At 42.8% G+C, this 20,621-nt stretch overlaps 1 protein-coding gene across 3 annotated transcripts; it reads right to left on the reverse strand.

Moving 5' to 3' along the window:
* Positions 1-3,741: 3,741 nt before the first annotated feature.
* LOC120600090 (intercellular adhesion molecule 5) lies at positions 3,742-13,077 on the reverse strand. Of its 3 annotated transcripts, none has more exons than XM_039859332.1 (8): positions 12,937-13,077; positions 10,223-10,298; positions 8,641-8,907; positions 7,437-7,757; positions 6,921-7,199; positions 6,117-6,386; positions 5,228-5,470; positions 3,742-5,049 (listed from the first exon to the last, which is right to left on the reverse strand). In XM_039859332.1, the coding sequence occupies exons 2-8, from the start codon at positions 10,275-10,277 to the stop codon at positions 4,841-4,843; spliced, it is 1,644 nt and encodes a 547-aa protein (XP_039715266.1). In that variant the 5' UTR covers positions 10,278-10,298; positions 12,937-13,077; the 3' UTR covers positions 3,742-4,840. The 3 variants fall into 3 exon arrangements, with proteins under 3 accessions (XP_039715266.1, XP_039715264.1, XP_039715265.1); XM_039859330.1 differs by having other exon boundaries at positions 4,812-5,049; positions 12,925-13,077; XM_039859331.1 differs by having other exon boundaries at positions 4,812-5,049; positions 13,012-13,030.
* Between the last annotated feature and the right edge of the window lie 7,544 nt (positions 13,078-20,621).

Consider the following 20,621-nt stretch of genomic DNA (forward strand, 5'->3'; position numbering starts at 1 on the left):
GACAGAAAGTAGAATCGTGGTTACCAAGGGTGAGGGACAGGGGGAAGGGGGAGTTGTTTAGTGGGTTCGGAGTTTCAGTTTTGCAAGACGAAAAGAGTTCTGGAGATTGGTTGCACAATAATGTGAATGTACTTGACATTATTGAACTATACACTCAAAACATTTAAGACAGTAAATTTTATGTCTATTTTACCACAATTTTTTAAAAATTTAAAGTATTTTCTCATGAAAAATCTTCCTAAGAGTAAGATCAGTGAGATTTGCATGAGGAAGAATTCAAAAGGCAAAGCTCAAGTAACTCTAGACCCCTGGAATCATGTTTTTCTGATTCCATACAATCTTTTAAGTTTACTCTATCCTAAAATGATCATGTCCGAATTTCCTCCATCAGCATTGCTGAAACACATATAGTGAGTTTTGTCCCTTTGATATATGGGATATCACTTGTGAAATTCTTAATCTTTTAGCAGGAAATGAAATGGGACATCTCTTGCAGAGTTCCTAATCTTTTTAGTAAACTTAGTTTTCTTCCCTCTTTTCCTTGGGAAAAAGGCCCTCCCCCTCAAATCCAGATAATTGCCTCAAAATTGGTGACTCCTAAGATCCTCTGGCCGTTGATAGGGTCATCGGCCTATTGTTAGCAGAAATGGTGTTAGGCCAGACAGGGCCCTTGGACTCTGAGAGGGGAGGGGACTTTAGGCCAAAGGTCCTTTTATACTCTTTGAGAAATATATTAACCAAGCCTATTTCCCTTTACTTGTTTAATAGGCAAATCAATAATAGAAATTAATAGATATATGATTTAAATAACAAGTTTGTATCTTCTTTTCCTTGTCTAGGGACTGAGGGGTACTTCAGCAGGAAACCCAAGATCCCACCCTAAGGCAGAAAGGGAAAGAGCTCCATGAAACCCCAGGCAGGGACAATGACCCTTCTCAGCAGGACACAAATACAAAAGAAGAGACCTCCCATCCCTCAACATCCATACTAATAATAAGGGGGTTCATGGCTCTTAGAAAAGAGTCAGGCAGGAAAGTTAGTTAGGGGGTTTCGGGTCTGCCTGCAAAGACACTGAGGTCATCCTACTCTAGAAGAAGTCCACCCTAATCCGCCTACAATTAAGCAAGCCAGAAGACATTTTTAGGCTAAAAGTAACTTCCACAAACAAGCAGAGAATTAGGTATCAGTTTAAGCCAGTTGCTCACACCTGCACAATGAAGACCCAACGACCTTCAACTCACCTGAGTTTCATTATACCATAATATGATGCATATGCCCAGAAGTTCATTAATATCATCATAACAGACAGAATTCTGGGAACAAACATGCGCAGAAAGCAAAATAATGAATCATTGAGTCCTGTCAATCTTAACTGTCAATTAAGGAAGCCCACCCCTCTAAGAAAAGTAACCACTCATAGCACATAGGGATAAAAACCCCAAAGGCCTTCTTACCAGGCCTTTTGAGCCACACTTCTCTTGCTCAGACCTGCTTCCACGTCTGGAAGTGTACTTTCCCTTCTAATAAAGCTTTTTTTCCTGCTCTATTTCGGTGTCTTGCTCAATTCTTTGAGACGTCAAGAATCTGGACAATGCACCTGGAGAGGATCCTACTCTCCGGGCACATCTTTATCATACACATTTGAAGGCAGAACTGGCCCTTTGTCCTTGCTTCAGAAGTCCTCCTCAGAATTCTAAGACCTGGGCTTCTGGGTCAAGCAAACATGACACTGTCTTGCAGCTTTTTAAATTCAAACTTCTCCTCCCCCTACACGCACAGCTGAGAAATACTTTGAGTGATACTAGTATTAGTCACCAACTCGTCCCGGTTTGCATAAGACTTTCTCAATTTTAGTGCTGAATGTCCCATGTCCCAGAACACCTCAGCACAATGCGAACTGGAACAATCGGTCATCCTGTAAGTAGAACAAAAAAGGGGTAAAAGTAGATGAAGGAAAGGAATAGAAAAGGAGAAAGAGCACAATGGAAAAGAGAAAAGTGTCCATGGTATATGTGACTTTTGATGGCCCTCAATAGTTGTCACGGTTTTCTGACTGTTGCTTTGAGTTTATTATAATTATGAATAACCACCAGTATTATTATTAGTGTAATAATGAAAACTAAAACTTGTGAACACATACATACAAAACCATGCTAGTATTTTTACAAATACTATGTCATTTCTTTCCAACTATAATAGGTAAATACTATTATTCTCCCTATTGTAAGAAGACTGACTGAAGATTTGTTTTTTCTCAAATCTAAAAAGAAAGACACCAGAAAGTCACTTTGACTTTCTTAAGAAAGTAAACTTTTGGAGTATTAAAGGTCACTCTCTTCCCCTAAAGATAATCAGGGTAGCTGCAGGTAAGTGTGAGCTGTTTGCTTAATATTCAGAAGAAGAGTATAATCCAAACCTTTTAGGGGGCAGGGCTCCTCCCTGGAGACCAGGCAGCTCCCCTTAGAAGAGTGGGCAGAGACCAGCTGTTATTCTGGAAAAGAGATGTAATGAAATCCTTCGTGATTTAAGAATTGAGTAGGAGGGGCCGCCAGACTCCTGGTTGTGTGGATCCTTGGCGAGGGAAAGGGAAAAGTTTTCAAGTCTACACAGGGTGGAGCCTACCCAAATCTGAACAGCTTTGCAGGATGGCTAATCCAAGGTACTGAGCTCTAAGAAGTGTGACCCTGGAAATCCATGCAAGGCGTCCCCCTCAGCTGGACCAAAGCCCAGAGGAAGTGGACCAAGCTCCTGAAAAATCCAAGGCAGCCAACTCAGAACCTGGATCTGCAGAACCGCAAGGTTTAATGGACTGTGTGGGACACTCTGTCAACAGTGACACCATGTGGCAGTGAGAAGCAAAGGCAAGATCTGGCTAAGCCTTCAGGCTCTCCCTGGTGGATCCAGGAAGTCCGAATGAGCCCCCTCCTCCCTTCTGTTTAGGATTCTCTGTGCTTTAGGACACTGGGACCCTGAAGTGGGGTTTGCAGACTGAAATAACTCCAGACCTGAGGCAGCTGATCCCAAGAAACTGAAATGGCTAGAGATTCCTGGATTCGACGGCTGTATATGCTCCTAAACCTGCTTCCTAACTTATTTCCCCAAGTGTTTAAATCAGAAAAGTGAGTAATTTATATTACATGATAAGAGCAGTGACTACTATATTTATTGAAAAAATTGAGGCAGAAAAGGTCATTTTGGAAGACATCGTTTTGCAGAATCAAACAAGGTATTTCCAATATTTCCAATCTCCAACCAGGGAGCCTTCCTTGATCCTGAGTTAGGTGATCTTCTACGGATCTGTGCTTTCCCAGTCAGTTAGAGGGGTTAAAGCACAATTATAATTTCCTGTTGACTTCTCTCATAGACTGTAAGCTTGCAGAAAGCAGGGGCAGCGTTCTGTTCACCACCGTATCCCCACTGCCTTGCGTGTGTTGAAACCAAAGGGTTATTTTTATACCTAATCCATAACCCAGACTCAAGGAGAAATGAGAGAATTTTTTTCACTTCAGTGCTTGATGCCATGTTCTTTGAAGCTAGTGTCTACAGTTTGGAAGGCTGTGGACCTCTATCTGGAAGTCTAGACTTTAGTTTTGAGGGCTGGTCAAACAGGCTGCTGCCATGAACTAATGCACCACCTAGGCTGGTTGTTGATGCTACCAACTTGACATTCTTTTCTTAGAAATTATACTCAAAGTGCAACCACGTGGCTTAATCGAAGCTTTCAACAATGACAAAGAGAAATACTTTGAGAAATTGTAAAATCGCTTTTATTTTCACCATATCCAACATTTTAGTGACCCATACGTGTCCAATTTGGGAGAAAAGTTCTGGTTTTATGACTCCTTATGTCTTCTCTTTCCAAAGAACAGAGAAGGAAGCTCAATCATACAATGTGGGAAAGATTGTCACAGGAGGGATCCTCCCGAAGCTTAAAGAAAATAGTTTGCAGACATATGAGAATACATATTTCTTTATGAAATGGGAGAATGGACATTGGAACTCTACCCTAAGACCTGCACAGGTAAAAAAAAAAAATTAATATGTCAAATGTGAACTCACAGATGATTACTCTATAATGGATTATGAAAAAGAGTTCAGAGATGTTTGGATCCCTTAACCTACAAAGCCAATTTCACGGAAGAACACTAACTTCCACGCCAGAGGCAGAACACTGGGCTAGGTAAGCTGCTTTTCTAACTCAGTGTGGAATTTCTTATTATCCTCCTCCAAGAACCACAACTGATGGTTAGTGAGGTGAAGTATGGCCAGCCACTGACCCTTAACATTGTCGTCATGCTGGGTCTGGGAGCCTGTATTCCAGACTCCCGGGTTAGGGGAGCAGGGGAACATGTAGACAGGAATGGGGTTCCTATTTCTATCCCTTTGTTTGATACTCACTCCCTTCAAAGTCCTGTCTCTGGACAAAGAAACTGGTTCCCACTTAGTCATGAGGAAACCATGAGAAATGAGTTGCATTTCTGAGATATTTCTATCGCTTCGGTCTGATGTTAGGGAGCAAAGGGCAGTGGTAACAGGGATGATGAGGCAAGGGTGGGATTTTCTTTTGTGAATCTAAGAGTGGACTGATTAAGCCTACAGCAAGGAGCAAGAGGCCTTCTCACTAGTTCTGAAATTCCTAGTGACTAGAGTGAACTCGGGGGAGTACAACTTGTGGATGGACTGGATGCAAGGGACATGAAGGGACATGGGGGCCTGAAACACTTGTTTTATGCGACTGCACAGGGCAAAGGATAATGTCTCTTCTTTTCTCCTCTACCCCATTCCCTCCCTTAGGAAATCACAGTAGCAGAGGTCGCTTCAACCAAATAGCTGTTTCTACTTAACAATTATGTGCATTACATTTTTCTGCTTGTTGAACAGCAAACTGGCTTTCTTCCTCTTTGTTCTTCTCTTTCTGCCTACAGGAGAATTTCCTCCTCTCTATCTTGCAGGGCCGATAGTTCAAATACAGCGCTATGATGATTACACCCACACCAAGGGCAACAGTAATGATGATGAAGATGGTGGAGCTGTTTCCTTCATCCAGTCCTGCCCAAGCACAGAAGATAGAATTGGGAGGGTTCCAGAGCAAGAGAATCACACCCCAGCCCACCAAGCCCACTTCTCATCTCACCACCCCCAGCCCACTGAAATCTTTCTTCTTTCCATGTCTGGATAAGAATCCCGAACCCTATTTTGGGCCTGGCGGCAGGGGAGTTACTGTCACCTTGAACAACGACAGCAATGTCTTTGCTGACAGAGCCCAGCCGGTTAGTGGCCATGCAGCAGTAGGTTCCAGTGTGGTTCTGGGTTGCCTTCTGTGGCACTTCAAGGTCAAAGGTCATTCCATTCCAGGTACACACCAATGATGGAGTTGGGTTTCCCTTTGGGATGCAGGCAAGCATCTGTTCCATGCCTTCCACCCATTTCTGGTTGCTAGGGCAACCAGATTCCTCCAACCGTGGCTTATCTGGAAAAAAAAAGAGTTCCTGAAGGAACAGAGCTCAGTGTGCACATTCCCTCCTCACAGGCATGTTCGCCTCTCCCTCCTCTAACCCAAATGCTGTCACAACTCTCTATCCCAAGAAGAGGCCCATCAGTGCCCTGCTTTGGTCCACTCGTTTCCTCCATTTCCTAGGGACAAGGGTCTGAGGTGCAGCATAGGGCATTTAACAGATTCTGACTAAATGAACAAGACTGCTCTGCCAATGGTGGCCTCGGGGCCACTGCTTTCCACCTTTGTTTCTCAGTGAGTGAGACCATGGGTAGTAGCGAATCCAGAGATGAGGACTTTTCTACTTTTCAAAATACAAATTTGTATGTGGAAATTTATTTCCTCAGCATAAACTCCAACTGTCACTTCCCACGTTCCCAGCCATGGGCCCTCGACTAATGCCCGATCGCTTTAACCACTTTCTCTTCTCTGTGCCCGTTTCCCCTCAAGTTTCTCCCCACTCACTTTGTTGGGGGTAAGGTAAGCTTGGAGTGCTTTAGTTTTATTTTTTTCCTTTGATTTTATTTTAATGAGAAAAATATGGCAACTCTAACAATGAAGCTGCAGGAAATGGGAGACTAACACTCCTATTTTTGACCAGAAGGATCAGACCTATACTCACATAAGACATGGAGCTGGATCGTAGTGGTTTTAATCAATCGCTGACCCTGAACCTCCAAAGAGGCCTCACAGGAGAAATTTCGGCCATCATCTTCCTCCCTGGTGGTAAGTAAAAGCCAGGCAGGCTCCCCAGGGGCAGGGAGGTCTGGGGCTCCCTGAAGCCGAAGAGTAGGGCTGGGTGATGTTAACACATGCCCTGTGCAGGTCACATTAACGTCTGTCCCTGCCAGTGGGTATAATTCTTCTATCTCCAGGATTGGTGGAGGGAAGCCTATAAGAAAAGGAAAAAGAGAACCAAACGTGTATCTCAAAACTGGCAGCCATTCTGTCCTCTTGCTGCTGGTGGTATCCCTTGGGTGGGCAGACAACAGAGGAAAGACTGTGGCTACCACAACTGCTTCTGTGCTGAATGGCAGGAGCAACGAGGCATTCTGGGAATTTGAGAACTTCTACAACAAACGCAGTGTGCCCACATTTGGCTAGGTCCCTGCAGCAAGAATAGCAAGATGTCTTTTTCATCTTGCAGATTTCCTCCAAGCCTCAAGCAACTGTTCCCAGAAACAAGTTCAAGGATCCAAGTAGGATGGCCTAAGGAAATGAGGCGAAGGCTGGGGAGAACTACTGTCTCAATGTGTGTCTCCAACCTGCCTGAACTCATCAGAGAAAGATGAAGACTGATGTTCACTGGAGAGCAAACCCCACAAAAGTTAGCAGGGGTATTTGCAGTCAAATCACGAAGGCTTTACTGAGGAAGTTTTCAATGGCAGAGAACCCTCATGGGGAAGGGAAGGGGCCGGTAACTTACTATACACATGTACCGGCTCTCTTGTTTTCTGTTCCATTGGACCCAGAGATATAAGGCAGGACAGCTCCTGATCACCGGTTTCCATGGCCCGAACAGTGGCATTGGCCCATGCTGTGTCTTCTTCCCAGGAGAAGAAGGGGCTCAGCTCCTGGTCTCCCAGGAACAGGCGGAATGTGACCTCTTTGGCTGGGAACACTCTAGCCACCTCACAGCTCACAGTCTCTGCCATCCCAACCTCCAGAAGTGGGGAGACCCAGACTTGGGGGTGCTGAGAAAATTCTGTCAAGAAATGAGAAAAAAGAAAGGAGAAAAGCCATGATAAATCTTGTCATGTAGTACCTGACAACGTAGGAAGGGAATGGGGCAAAAAGGCTCTCTGTCCTCCAGGGTGTTTAAAGCCCGAGAAGAGGTGGAGCTCAATTACGCTCACACCTGAACTCTGTGGGGACTTAGTCCCAAAGGTATGATGGGGAGAATGAGCCTTAGGGTTCCTCCCACACCCGAGCTCTGACTCACCAAAACTCCGGAGAACCCTGATGGCTGAGCTAGAGTGAAAGAGCTCGCCACCATGCGAACTCAAGTCCAGTTCTGCACGGCAGGAGAAATTGCACCTGTCATTCTCCCTTTGAGCTTTGACACTGACGGTGACCTCAGCTCTTTGGGAGGCCACAGCCAAGTTCGTAAAGTTCTTTCTATGTAGTTCTTGGTTACCCTGGAGAAGGGTGAGGGCGAGGTTCTCCAGTGGTGCTACACTAGGCACATGGCACTTCAGTGTAAAGACTTCATCCACGGCCACCCATGCAGGCTGCAGCTCCAGGATCACCTGCTCTGGTGGCTCTTTAAGACAAAAAGTAGGTTTGATGAGAGAAGGTTACTCACCCCTTCCAAAAGAAATGGTATAGGACAGGAAGCCTGTGATAGGAGGTGACTGACTGCTGCCCTTAAACCATCTGATCAACAGTGTCAGCTTTCTGCCACCCCTGCCCTAGATGGGACAAGTTAGTCTTCTGACTCTTCTGCCCATCGAAGGTGGCGAAATCCATAGCCAAGAAATGAGACTGCTGAGGGAGGTCTGTGCTTTAATTGTTGCTGCCATTCTAGAGAGATTTTCTCTTACCAGAGGTGCTTCAGAGGCATGAGCAGCTTCTGAGGAGCACCTCAGCATCACACAAAACTACATCCTAGTTAACCACAATCTTGCCTCACAGGGATCACACTTATTCTTAAAGCCATATCCCTGCTGATGCCATGTGCCCACCTGAAAGACCCTCCCCGCCTATCCCCATCACTTCAAATCCTAACCATTCTGCAGGAGTGAAGCCCAGGCACCTCCTCTTCCACGAAGACTTCGCCAGCTGCCCCAGCCCACAAAGACTCTCCTTTTTCCAGTTGCTATTTATTCTAAGAATTTGTGGCAAATAATTCAGCATTAATTGTACACATTTTTTAATCATTTATAAGTTAGTGTTATTAGCATATGCCACCTGTGTGTGAACATACTCAAGCACAGATGTCTGGATTTTCTCTATGGTATGTTCCTAATTTAAAAGCCTACTCCAAAGGGAAATGTCTTGGCTCTTGAATTCCTACAGTAGGACAGAAATCTTTATTAAGGGCCCTAATTCTCTCCCCTAGAAGAAATCTCTAATTTTTCCCTCAATAAGAGATAGTCACGTTCCCGCATTCTTCTCCTCCCCCCCCAGCCCTCAGCCCCACTCACGATACATGGTGATGTCAAGGCTTGTGTCCTTCTGGATCCCTGCGCAGGAGAAGAAACACTGCAGAATAGAATCCTCTGTGACATCCTCCAGGAGAAACTCCTTCCACTGAGGCCCTTTGCCCACCTGGGTTTTCTTTAAGAAAGTCTCAATTCCACTGGGTCCTGGGTCTGGACAGGTAGTACTACAGTTGACCATTAAGGACTCTCCAAACTTTACCAGGGCCTGATCTGGCCAAACAGAAACCTCAAATAGCTCTTCTGTGGCTCCTGAAATGATCAACCACATATGCCAAAACTCTGGTAAGAACCACAAGACCCAAACAAAACACAGAGCCTGCTTATCTAGTTACAAGTTAGAGAACAGGAAACCTACCCTGAATGAACAGGGGACTAGGCGAGAAAAAGACCCTTCATGAACAAGTTAAAACCCTGATTCCACCACCATTCCCTCTACTCATCATCTTTCCTGGGGTCTGATTTCTCCTTTAGTGTCACCATGGAAACTATGGAGTTGCTAAAAATTATGCCCAGGAAACCATTCTCTTCCTAAACTTCCAGAAATCTTGGAAGCTCCCAGGATTGGCTGCTGAGGGCCCTCATGGGGTTCATCGACCCCTAAGATAAAGAGCTTTGTTACTTACTTATACCTCAAAGCAGTGTTTCTCTCAAATTATGGCCTAAGGATTACCTTCCCCAGAGTCACCCGGAATGCTTGTAAAACTGCAAATTCTAGCTCCACCTCAAACTGAATGATTAAGAACTTGTGAAGGTGGGACCTGGAAATACGCTAACGAACAAAACAAGCACTCCTGGTGACCCTTATGCACACTAAATTATGAGAACCTCTAATCTAAAGGTGACTCTCAAGGTCACTCATTTCCCATGGAACTTTTCACCCTCCTCAAAGTGAGACTGTTCCATTTTGCTTTGGTGCAGATGTTTGGGGATGCTTAAGAGTTTAGTCCATTAGGGAAACCTTCTCAGGTGCAGTGAGAGAGACATATCTCTCAGGTAAATTTTAGATGTGTGATGTAGGTGAGAGGCAAAGTCTCATGAAAGCTTCCCTATAAGTCCCCTTTAGCTACTCGAAGTCTACCATCTACTTCATCTCCCAAATACCAGTCCCCTCTGTGAATACATACTCTTGAAGCGATGTTACCCACTAAGGCTCCAGTTCCTTTCTCGTCATTCGGAGAACTCCTCACAACTGAGCTATGGGCCCTGTCCTATCAAAGTCTTATTCATGACAGAGGGTGGCAACAAAGAAGTTAAAATATTATCAAAATCAGAAAAATAGGGCAGTCCTGTGCAGCAGGGAGCCAAGCAGAGAAGGCATATTTCTTAAGGAGAGTTCTCCCTGATGGTCTATTATCCTGTCCCTTAATTTGGGTTATCCCAATACAGCCAGACACACATAGATTCTGTGTCCTAGTGATCCAAGAAATAGGAATCTCTCCCAAGGGTCCAGATGTGTGAATACTAAAGTGTCACCCCACTCAGGACTTCCTATCCTCTTCCTCATTGCCCAGCCACTGGTACCAAGGCAGATACTGGCTAAAGAAACTTTCCCAAATAGCCTCACCTGGGCAAGGGATGAAAGCCAGCAGGGCCCAGACACCAAACAGTAGTGTTTCCATCCTTATGAGAAGGGCCAAAGGCTAGAGAGAAAGAGGGGAAACAGCAATGCTGGAGAAAGTGACAAAAAATATAGAAAATTTTCTTTGGTATTGTTAAAAGTCAGCCCCTTTCCTGAAAACCCACACAGTCTAGAAATTTCAGTAAGAGTTACCGGTGGTACTAGAACTTCTAGATTCTGTTTATTTTGAATTATGCACACAGCAAAAGGACACAGGACTCTTCATGATCTCTGTGAAATATCCCAAAGATAATCCATCTGTTTCTGATCTGCCTCCATGTTCACCAAGCAACTTCTAGATTACTTTGCCTGAGTTAAATCTAAAGTATCCACTTCTCTTTTCTCCACCAATTTATACCAAGATTTTTCTCCAAAATTTCATTCAAGTTAATTTCTTCTAAGAAAGGTTTCTTGACCAAACTTGTCCAACTTCACAATTCTGCATTTATTCACATTATATGTATCTTGCTTTATGCCAAGCATGATTTCTGAAGTTATGTATATGAAAATTTCTGTATAGAAGATGTTTAGGGGATCTCAGTCTGGTCTGAGATGGTGGCTAGAGGCTGTGTTTGTATAGTAAACATGAAAGTGTATGTTATAGATCAATAAAAACAGCAGTGTTCTAAGTATTTTTTGACATCTTACATAAAGTTTAGAAAATATCAATTGTTCATATCTAATATTATTTTGAAAGTGGCATGGGAAGGGCAGAGAAAAATAGTCTTCTCACTGTTTTAAGGGCATTGCGTAACATTCATTTAACTGTATAATTTTTTTTTTAATATCAGTCGCATTGCCTCATACATTGTGGAATCCCAATTAACTTCGAATTCCTTGAGATAAAGTGCTCTTTTCATAACACCTACTCCAAGTTAGGCATTCACTACTGATCTATATATCTCATTTCAGTGGCACTTTCTCAATCACATCTTGTTTAATAATTTCTAACATTTAATAAACATATTACGTTCCAGATACTGGACCGAGTACTTTATCTCATAGCAATCCTACGATTATCCCTACTTTTACAGATGAGGAGATGGAGGCCAAGAGAGGAAAAGTAACTTAGCCCAGATCACGCAACGAGTTAAGAGGTGAAGCCAGAATTCAAACCCAGGCACCTTGACTGCTGGGCAGTGCTCTTAGTTCTTCATTGTTTCTTTATAGTCAATGAGTCCAGATTATCTGTGCTTTGAGGGGGCCACGGTGTCACGATTCTGAACAGAGCTTAATCCCAGAGCTCCTTCTACTTTATTCATCTCTTCTTAGCTTGCTGATGTTACCTTTCTCTGCAAAGCCTGGTCTTGCTGTGAATTAATCTCACAGACTCCTTTGCTCCTGGACTCTTAGCTAAATAAAGATTTCCCATCTCTGAACGCTATAAGCCAAGCTAGCTGGTTTTCCTTTGAGGTTGCCACTAGTATATGTTCATGCCCCGTAAACAAATATAAGAAAATGGAAGTGGGGGGGGTCCTTTCTATTTTCATTCTCATACTAACACTTACTTTGTTCTATGTTATTTCAAGTATCCCCCCCATATCTCCACAACTCTAATATTTCATTCTTGTATTCAATGGCATTTTATGATCAGGTATTAAAACATGAAAATTTATTTTTATTTATATATATATATATATATATATATATATATATTTTTTTTTTTAAGGAAAAAGACACCAGCATCTCTAAGGGAAAAGAATTTTTAAAACTTTGAAATTTCTTTTGCTTATTCTGTAGATTATATCCCAAATCAAAGGTCTAAACTGTCTGAATTTCTAGTACTCCAGCCCCCAAAGGGTTGCAGGGAGAGCAGCAGGCAGTGAGGGGAGGGCCGCAGACACTGAGATGCTGTTGGACTGCTTTGGCTATGGCATGAAATGGACTTTCTGTCCAAATTTGGGATTCTCACATTTATATTCTAGGATTTCTTGCAGTTTCTTACACACATCTGAGTCACATTCCAGCCTTTGCACGATCTCTCCCCTCTACCTGGAATTCGCCTCTTCCTCCCGGAACACTCCTTCACCCAGTTCAATGGATCTGCAATGATGCCGGCTATGCACCTTCTTTGCAACCTCAGGGGCCGTCTGCACCACTGCTGCTGCTCTCTGTTGCCAGAGCACGCTCTTCCTCACACATTCTCATTTAATAACATTCTCATCTAATAACATTCTTAGGCTTGTTATTATTGTCTACCTGTCAACCCTGGACTGTAAGCTCCATGAGAGCAGGGCCTTTTGTTTTCTTTTCACAAGCACCCAGAATAGTTGTAGGCATTCAACAACTATGAATGAATAAATGAACACACTAGATAAAACATTTACAAATATTTGCATGAGGGCGTCTGCCCACCGTTTGCACACAAAGGATGAGGCCCACTCTTTCTCTGAAGGAGTCTTCTCCCCAGCCTATTCACAACGTGGCTCTCACGTTCTCAGCCCAGCAGGCCATGAAGGCTTTTAAAGGCAGTTGGTATTTAAAACATGAAAAAATATGTGGAAAAAATACTTCGGTGCGTCCTCCTCACGGTTTCCGGCCCACTAAAGTGTGAGGAGGCGAAGCCCGCCATGAAGCTTGATCTCCATAGATTCCATAGGAAAGCTGGGAGGAGACATCGGCATGAATCTAAGCAAACAAAACAAAACCTAAATTCTCACTGAGGGCCTCTCCTCGCTGCTCCCGCCACTCTTCGGGTCACTCAGCCAATTCGCCCGCTCCGCCGCCTCGCCTACCGCGTTCTCAGGAACCGCCACGCGCTCAGACCGTTTGGAAGCTCTCGTAGGCACCACCAGGCGGGGGCGCACGAGGACGGTACTGGTCGGAGGAGTTTCCTGATCTGCCCAGAAACTCGTGACGTCAACGCAGAAACTCAGCAAGTATTGGCTGAAACCAATGGGGCTGGCAGGAAGCGAAAACCGGAGGAGGGGTGCGCGGGGAAGATGAGGGTAGGGAATCTTGGACCTTGCTTGGCAAAAAGTGCGTATTTGACTTAAGGTAATGGAAATTAAATAAAACAACATGAAAACTTAAGGAAAGGGGTTGTCGTTGCAAATTATGTACCTATAGGGAAAACAAGGAGCTGTCCTCCCCTGTGCCTGGTCATCTCATGGTGTGGCCTGAACACGCGAGCCGTTTAGCGCGGGAGTGGATTGCGCGCGCAGCCGCTTTCCCGCCTTGGGCCGTGGATCTTATTTGCGGTTGGACCTCGGTTTCTCACTGGCTCGAAGTCCTGCCTGGGACTTCTCTCAGCTCTTCTGGGTGAGCTGGGAGATGGATTTGGCGTAACTCTTTGCGAATATCCAAAAAGTCCTTTTTGTGCCCCTCCCTCCGTATACAAGCTCGAGCAAACTAGAATTTCCTTCTTCACTTCCTACCAAATATGCCTGTGCCCTTGCTCCCCCCACCCCATTCAGGAGGGAGCAATGAGCCCTAAAAATGGGGTGAGCAAGTAAATCCTCTGTTGCCTCTTTCCACCTCGAGACCGCTTTCCTCAGCTTCCATGAGAAAAGCTTTCCTCAGCTTCCATGATAAAAAGGCTTCCGAGGGCCGCTTCTCAGAACATTTTCCCTTAGGCCATTATCATGAACATCCTGTTATGTCCTTGGCTGCCCCTCTATCCATGGCCTGATGGTGAGGCTTGGGCTGAGTTCCTTGGTGCAGTGAAATTTAAGGATTTCGATTTTTTTTTTTCAGAAGGATAGTGATTACCTGTATCCATTATAACTACATTCGAGGGAGATATTACTATTAACCCCGTTTTATGGATAAAGAAATAGACTTGGAGAATCTTCACTATTCTCTGTATGGGGGTGGCAGGCAAGGAAATTATTAATGTAGCTGGCAATTTTGGTGTCAAGTCTTAAGAACTGTATTTTTTTTTCTTTTTAGACTATGAATGAATGGCTTCTTGTCCCGGGACTAACTCCTTGGGGCTGCCTAAGGCAGCTACCTTTCTTATACCCCAGTTGTACCAATGCCTTGTCTTCTTCTGTACCGATAGTTTGAAGGAGAATGTCAGATGGAATAGAAGCTTTGGGGCCAGACAGGCCTGTCTATGAATCTCTCTTCAATGTCTTACTAGCTTTGGGACTGTGAGAAAATTGCATAGCTTCTCGTTTCCTCATCTAGTGTATACATATATATAGCTACCATAGTTTTTGACACCAAATAGATGTTCAATAAATAGTAATCTGTCTTCCTCTTATAGTCTCAGAAAGGCCTTTCCTGACTGCTCTTCCTAAAACTGTTGAGCTTTATTTTTCTTTATAGCACATATCACTACCTGATGTTAAGTTAAATACCCAGTGGTGTTCTAGACCAGCTCATATAGGTTAGCCCACCTCTTCCCAACTCTGCATTTAGTGATGTCAGCTTAGTAGCTTGAAAACAGCCATCCATGGTGGAAGTATATACATCACTAAAACTGTCAAAGGTTACAAAGCAAGTTTTTTTTTTCTTTTATTTTGGTGGATTGTTTTTGAGAACTGGTTGTTAAACATTTACCAGCATACCACTGTATATATCAACTTGTTTATCTGTTTGCTGTTTTCTCCATAGACTATGTCATGCTTTCTGTCTGTCTTATTTGTTGCTGTATCCTTAATATCCAGAACAATGCCTGCACATAGTACGCACTCAATTAATATTGAGTAATTGAATGAGCTAAGAGTCTCTGAAAGAGTGAATTCAAACCTTAATTTTCTTTGTGGGGAAGCATTGCATAGCTTCCTCAGAGGATTCTTGGTTCTGTGAGTGCTTTCCATTTTCATTCTGCTTTTCCACCCCTTGTCCCTAAAAGTGGTGATGAGAATGAGAATTTGGATCTGTCCAGAGAAGACACCATCACCACTCTCTTCCAGACAGCAAGCTTGGTTTGTCATCTCCACCTCTGGAACCTTCTATCAGTAGGGAAGAATGGAGGAACTATACTTGTCAAAGATTATGGCCTCAACTCATCCCAACCCAAACAGTTCAAAAGAACAAAGTGAGAGGACCCTTGATACCATTTATCCAAAAAGATGTTTCTTTTACCTCTTCATAAAGTTCTCAGCAATTACTATTATGTGGGCTAGCTTTAAAAGCTTTTGGAGAATTCCAGAAAGTTTTTGATAGGTTTTTATTTTATCTTCATGGTAATGTTTTAAGGAATATTAAATTTGAAGTCACATGGTAATTTAAAGTTCTTATGAAAATATGAATATATGTAAAAATTTATCAACTTGTGCAATTTAAATATGTACAGTTGATGTCAATCATATTTCAATAAAGCTGTTTTTTAAAAAGTCTGAAAATATTTACTATTCATAAAAGTATTTTTCAGTATCAGTAATCAAAACTTTAGTTTCATATGAGAATGTTTTAGCATTTGGGGGAAATTTTTTGCCAATTTCTCAGTTTGCATATCACTTTAGTATGTTATTTCCAATAAAACGGATTTGTGATGTGGTTGCACCTATTGCTTTCTAGTAAATTTCTTACTAGACCTCATGTTTATTTATTTGTTTGTTTGTTTATTTTCACCAGACCTCATTTTTAATATGTTCACTTTTTTGTCCTTTACGAATTCATTTTCCTGTTTAATGTATATCAAATCTGAGTCTCTGTTATAGTAATGAGCCACCTCCTTTCTCTTCCGTGACTTTGAATGGTTTGTCTCATTTATGTTAAATATTTCTGCAAATCAACATCCTAATCACTCCCTGCTAGAAACCAAAATTTCTGCACTTATATTTGACAGGACTTTTCACCTGCTTATTGTTTTCAGGTTCTTTTGAATGTCATTTTCTATTTCATCACATGCTTACATTTTTATCATCCTTTTTCTAATTCCTCAATGGCATATTGGCTTTAACTTTCATTTCTTTTATTAAAATCTTAAATTTCAACATCTTTAATGCTGTTAATCCAATCTCATTTAATAAATGTAGTCATATCGTGTAAAATAGCTTCTTTTAAGTTCTGATAATATCATAAATTGGTCACTTAGTGAATTAAATTTTGGCAAATGGGCTTATTCCAGCTAACCTATTTGTGAACAGTGCTTTTCTAGAGAAGTGGAGAAGTCGTACCTTCAAATAGTTAATTGCTTTGGCCCAAGTAGTGATGGTGGTGAGACTGAGTTATGGAAGCAGGTTTGAACCTGACAAAAGCAGAAGAAACCTAAGCTAGAGAGCTGTTCTCTTTTGAAGCTACATCTCTCTTTTGACTGTTTTACCTTGTTTTTGCAGTCCCAAAATCTGCTGCTTCCCTGATCCCTCAAGACTCTCTCCCTTACCTGCTTTTTTATGTAAGGGGTGTGAGTGAATGACTCTGAGGCAACTTGCTGTTTATAGGGGCTAAGTGGTTAATTGGGATTAGTACAGTCTTAACCAGAATTAAAAGAGCAGATAGATTAAGGATTAAAATCAAGAGTTAGTATTAAGTGAATCAACCTTGGTGGCCCATTAGAGTCAAGGTGAGGATAAGATCTGGGCTAAGGAATAAACAAAGAAAATTTCAGGAATCCAGGTGGAAGGTCACAAAGCAATAAGTCTACAAGAGCTAGAGCTCAAAAGATCAAGAAGGATTTGGGAGCCAAAGTTAACTTACAATTAAGCTGTTGTTAATCTTCTGCCCCACTGGGTTAACTCCTGATCACGTGGAAGTCTGGGTGGAGAAGTGGAGGTAAATTTTATCAGCGTTATTTCCTGAGAATGTGTTTCTGCACTGTCCCAGTCCTCCTGGAGTTCACACTGGAGGAGTGTGTGGATGGAGACAAAGCCCCAAACAAAAGCCACAGCACAATATGATGAGTACTCTTACAGAAATTTAGACCAAGTGCTATGGAAAACAGAAAAGAAAATAAATTGATGGTGGCGGTTGGAGGGTGGGGATAGGAAGTCAAGGAAAATTTTAGAGGCAGTATGTTTGAGTTTGCCTTGAGGAATATAAACAGGTACTTGCATATCAGAGAACTGGGGAAGAATACTTATTCATTTAACGAATATGTATTGAGTATTTAACTTCGTGTCAAATATAGTTCTAGGTATCAGGACACAAAGCTCCAGCCTTGGAGGAGCTTATAATCTAGTGACATCATAGGCAGAAGAACCACAGCATGAAAGGTCCTCTGCATGTTCAGGGAAGGGCAAGTTCACTGGGGCTTGATGGTAGAATACATGGGATGTTGGTAGAAAATAAAGCTAGAAAGCTAGGTGGAGGTCAGAGAATAAAGAGCCAATTTATGCAATGCTAAGAAGTTTAGAAATAGACTCTTCTATAAGCCTTCGGCTTTTAAACATTTTAGAGCTATGTGACCTTTTCTGCCAAAGAGACCTTGCAAGGTCACTCAGTATATAAAACACTAAAAGTCAAGCTCCTTGGTTGAAGCAGGGATAGGAGTAGGGGTAGGCGGAGCAGGGGAGGAACTCCTAGCCCTGCCTTCTCGCCTCACCTTAGCTCTCCCCAACAGCTCTGAGAAACCTGGGGGACCACAGTGGGTTTAAATTCCACTGCCAAAGGTAGTGGAAGGCACACAAATATGGAGAAATGGAGAGACATGATCAGATTTGCTGTCTTGGACTAAAATTGGCAGGGGGAAGGAGGTAGGATGGCCCATTAGCAGAGAAACCAGTTGTATAGGTTGTAGAAGAGATGCTGAGGATCTGGCCTAAGATGGGTAAGATGGATCCAAGAAAGATTTAGGAGGTAAAACCAACAGAACTTGGTGACTAAGACTGAAAGGGAGTAAGAGAGGGAGGAATGAAAATGGATTTCAAGTGAGAGCAGGATGAAGGTCCTTAAGGCTTTCTCTATTCTTTGCTTTTGGTTGCAGGCGCCCTGGGCATATGATTGGGTCACTCCCTCTTCTTTGGCTTTCAGTTGCCTATGAGACCAATTTGAATGTCTCAGCAAGGCAAAGTTGTTCCTTAGCCTTGTCTTCATGGCCTTAAGATAGATACGGAGGAGGAGACTGGGAGGGAAGACAATGAGACATTGATTTTGGATAGATGGGTTTAAATGACCTATGGAGCATCTAGCAGGGAGTTGGAAATTTGGATCTGAAGCTCAGGGGAAAGGTGGGGGTTGGAGTTAGAGATTTAGGGTCATCAGAAAATAGTAATTGAAGGGACGCGAGTGGATGATTATGTCTGAGTAGGTTAACTACTCATGCAGAGCTAAAAATAGAACCCTAGAGGACAAGCACATTTAGGCACCAGAAGGGGAGTGAAGATAAGTCAGGGATCCCAGTGGGGACCCTTGCCTTATCTTTTTTCTTAGTAGTCTGTTTTTCAGTTCTACCTGGGTCCAAATTCAAGAGCCAGGAGGTCACCTTTGGGAGGGTCTAAGAAGTGACCAAGAAGAGGACTCTGAGACCACAGTGCCACCCAAGTCTCTGAATGTGCTATAACCCTCTACCTTGTATGGGGAGAGAACAAATGGTAAACTCATGCCCCATACGTGGGCTCCAGAAATTCCAGTAATGTCACCTGGGCTGTAGACCTGAAGCTCACTTCTTGAATCCTAGTATCTGTTTCTACTATTGGAGGTCTCTACTCTCCAGGAGTTTTACCTGCTAGATTGTGTTGACTATGAAAATATGTGTTTTGAGAATTGCGACCTCAATTTGCACACAGAGGAGCTTTCTATCTTATACTTTATGATCCAGCAAAACTAATTGATTCTCCTTACCCTGTACTGTTTTGTGCCTTTGAGTCTTACTTCATTTTCTTTGCTTAACTCATTCATAACCTCTTTTGCATAACCTCCTCAAAGAAGTCTTCACTAATCCTTTGAGGGTAGCAATGGGAATGGCCTTCCCTCCCCCCATCTCTATGGATTCTTCAGCGTTAACTTAGTGTTCTCTTTTCACAAGGTCCTGAATTGTCCCAAAGTGAAGTACCAGATCCCATCTCCAGACACAAAAGCCACATAAGATTCCACTTATATGAAATAATCAGAACAGGTAATAAATAATCAGAATGGGTACCAGGAATTAGGAGGTGGGGGTAATGGGAAGCAACTGCTTGATGGGTATGGGATTTTCTTTTGGGGTGATGAAAATATTTTAGAACTAGTTATGACAGTGATTACACAACAGTGTGAATGTACTAAATGCCACTGAATTGTTTACTTTAAAATGGTTAATTTTATGTATTGTGAATCTCACCTCAATTAAAAAAAAAAATACTTCCTGCCTTCATAAGAGTTTATATTTTAGTGAGGGACCCAGATCAGACAGTAAACCAGTGTACACATAAACAAGTAATTACATATTGTGATAATCACTTGGTGGGAAGTAATAAGGGGAGATAGCAGAAAAGTTAAGGAAGAGCTGGGGGAAGAGAAGTTCTGAGGTGGGAAGGGGCTTAGCAGTTTTGGAAATTGCTAGGAGAACCTCTGGACTGACTCTTAGAGAGCCAAGAGCAGTGATTTAAAATGAGCCCAAGGAGGTAAGCAGGAGACAGGCCCTGCAGAACCTTAGGTGTCGTGGGAGGGAGCGTGACATTCAACTTAAAAGCAATGGGAGCTGAGGAGGGTTTTAAGCAAGAGATAATAGTTAATTACATTTAACTGTTTTATCTGTCTTTAAATGCACTTATTAGGTAGACTCTCTTCTAAAGTAAAGAGTCTCTACAAGCAGGGTTGTATCAGAATTACCGTGGGAGTCTTATTTTTAAAATATAATACTGGGAGTCATTGCAATGAGAGATAATGGGGAGAAGGAGAGAGCGAGAGCGAGAGAGAGAGAATGAGAGTGAGTGAGAGTAGGAATTGAGGAGTGGCTGGCAGGCCTGTTTTGGAATAGCTTCTCAGAGGATTTGCCCTTACTACTTCTAGAACTACTGTTGCTCTAGAGCTTGAGAGGGTTGAAAGGGACATTAACTGCTTTATCGTGAATTCTTTATCCACCTTGCAGGGTGGGGAAAGGCCCCGGTTCAGGACTTTAACACTTCCAGTGGTCTGCTCCCAGACTGGCAGATAACCCATTTTTAGGGAGAAAGAGGAGAGGGATCTCTGAGACCAAAAAAAGGAAAGCAGCAGCAGGAAGTATCTGGGGTGCTATGGTGCAAGACTTGGTTGAGGGTGAAAACATAAAGCAGAGGCTTCATATAAGTCTCTATCTTGGCTTCCCCAAAGTGTTGTCTGAGTAGCAGTAGCATCACTTGGGAGCTTGTTAGAAGCACAGAATCTTGGGCCCTACCCCAGTCCCAAGGCCCACTGAGTCATAATCGAAATTTTTAATAAGAGCCGCAGATGTTCCTTATGCTCATTAAAGTTTAAGAAGCACTGGTGTCATGAGAAGAATACCCCAGACTACCAAGAGTGTAGGCTTCCAGGCATAGTTGAAGAACTTTATTTT

Source organism: Pteropus medius, unplaced genomic scaffold (genome assembly GCF_902729225.1).
Source record: "Pteropus medius unplaced genomic scaffold, Ma_sr-lr_union100, whole genome shotgun sequence".
NCBI classification, from domain to species: domain Eukaryota; kingdom Metazoa; phylum Chordata; class Mammalia; order Chiroptera; family Pteropodidae; genus Pteropus; species Pteropus medius.

What these genes read in the sequence shown, in the direction of transcription:
- LOC120600090 (XM_039859332.1), bottom strand. Translation starts at nt 10,277, where the DNA reads ATGGAAACACTACTGTTTGGTGTCTGGGCCCTGCTGGCTTTCATCCCT. An exon ending in GGCTTTCATCCCTTGCCCAG is followed by an intron (nt 8,908 to 10,222) that starts GTGAGGCTATTT and finishes TGATCATTTCAG; the next exon opens with GAGCCACAGAAGAGCTATTT. An exon ending in GATCCAGCTCCATGTCTTAT is followed by an intron (nt 5,471 to 6,116) that starts GTGAGTATAGGT and finishes TTTTTTTTCCAG; the next exon opens with ATAAGCCACGGTTGGAGGAA.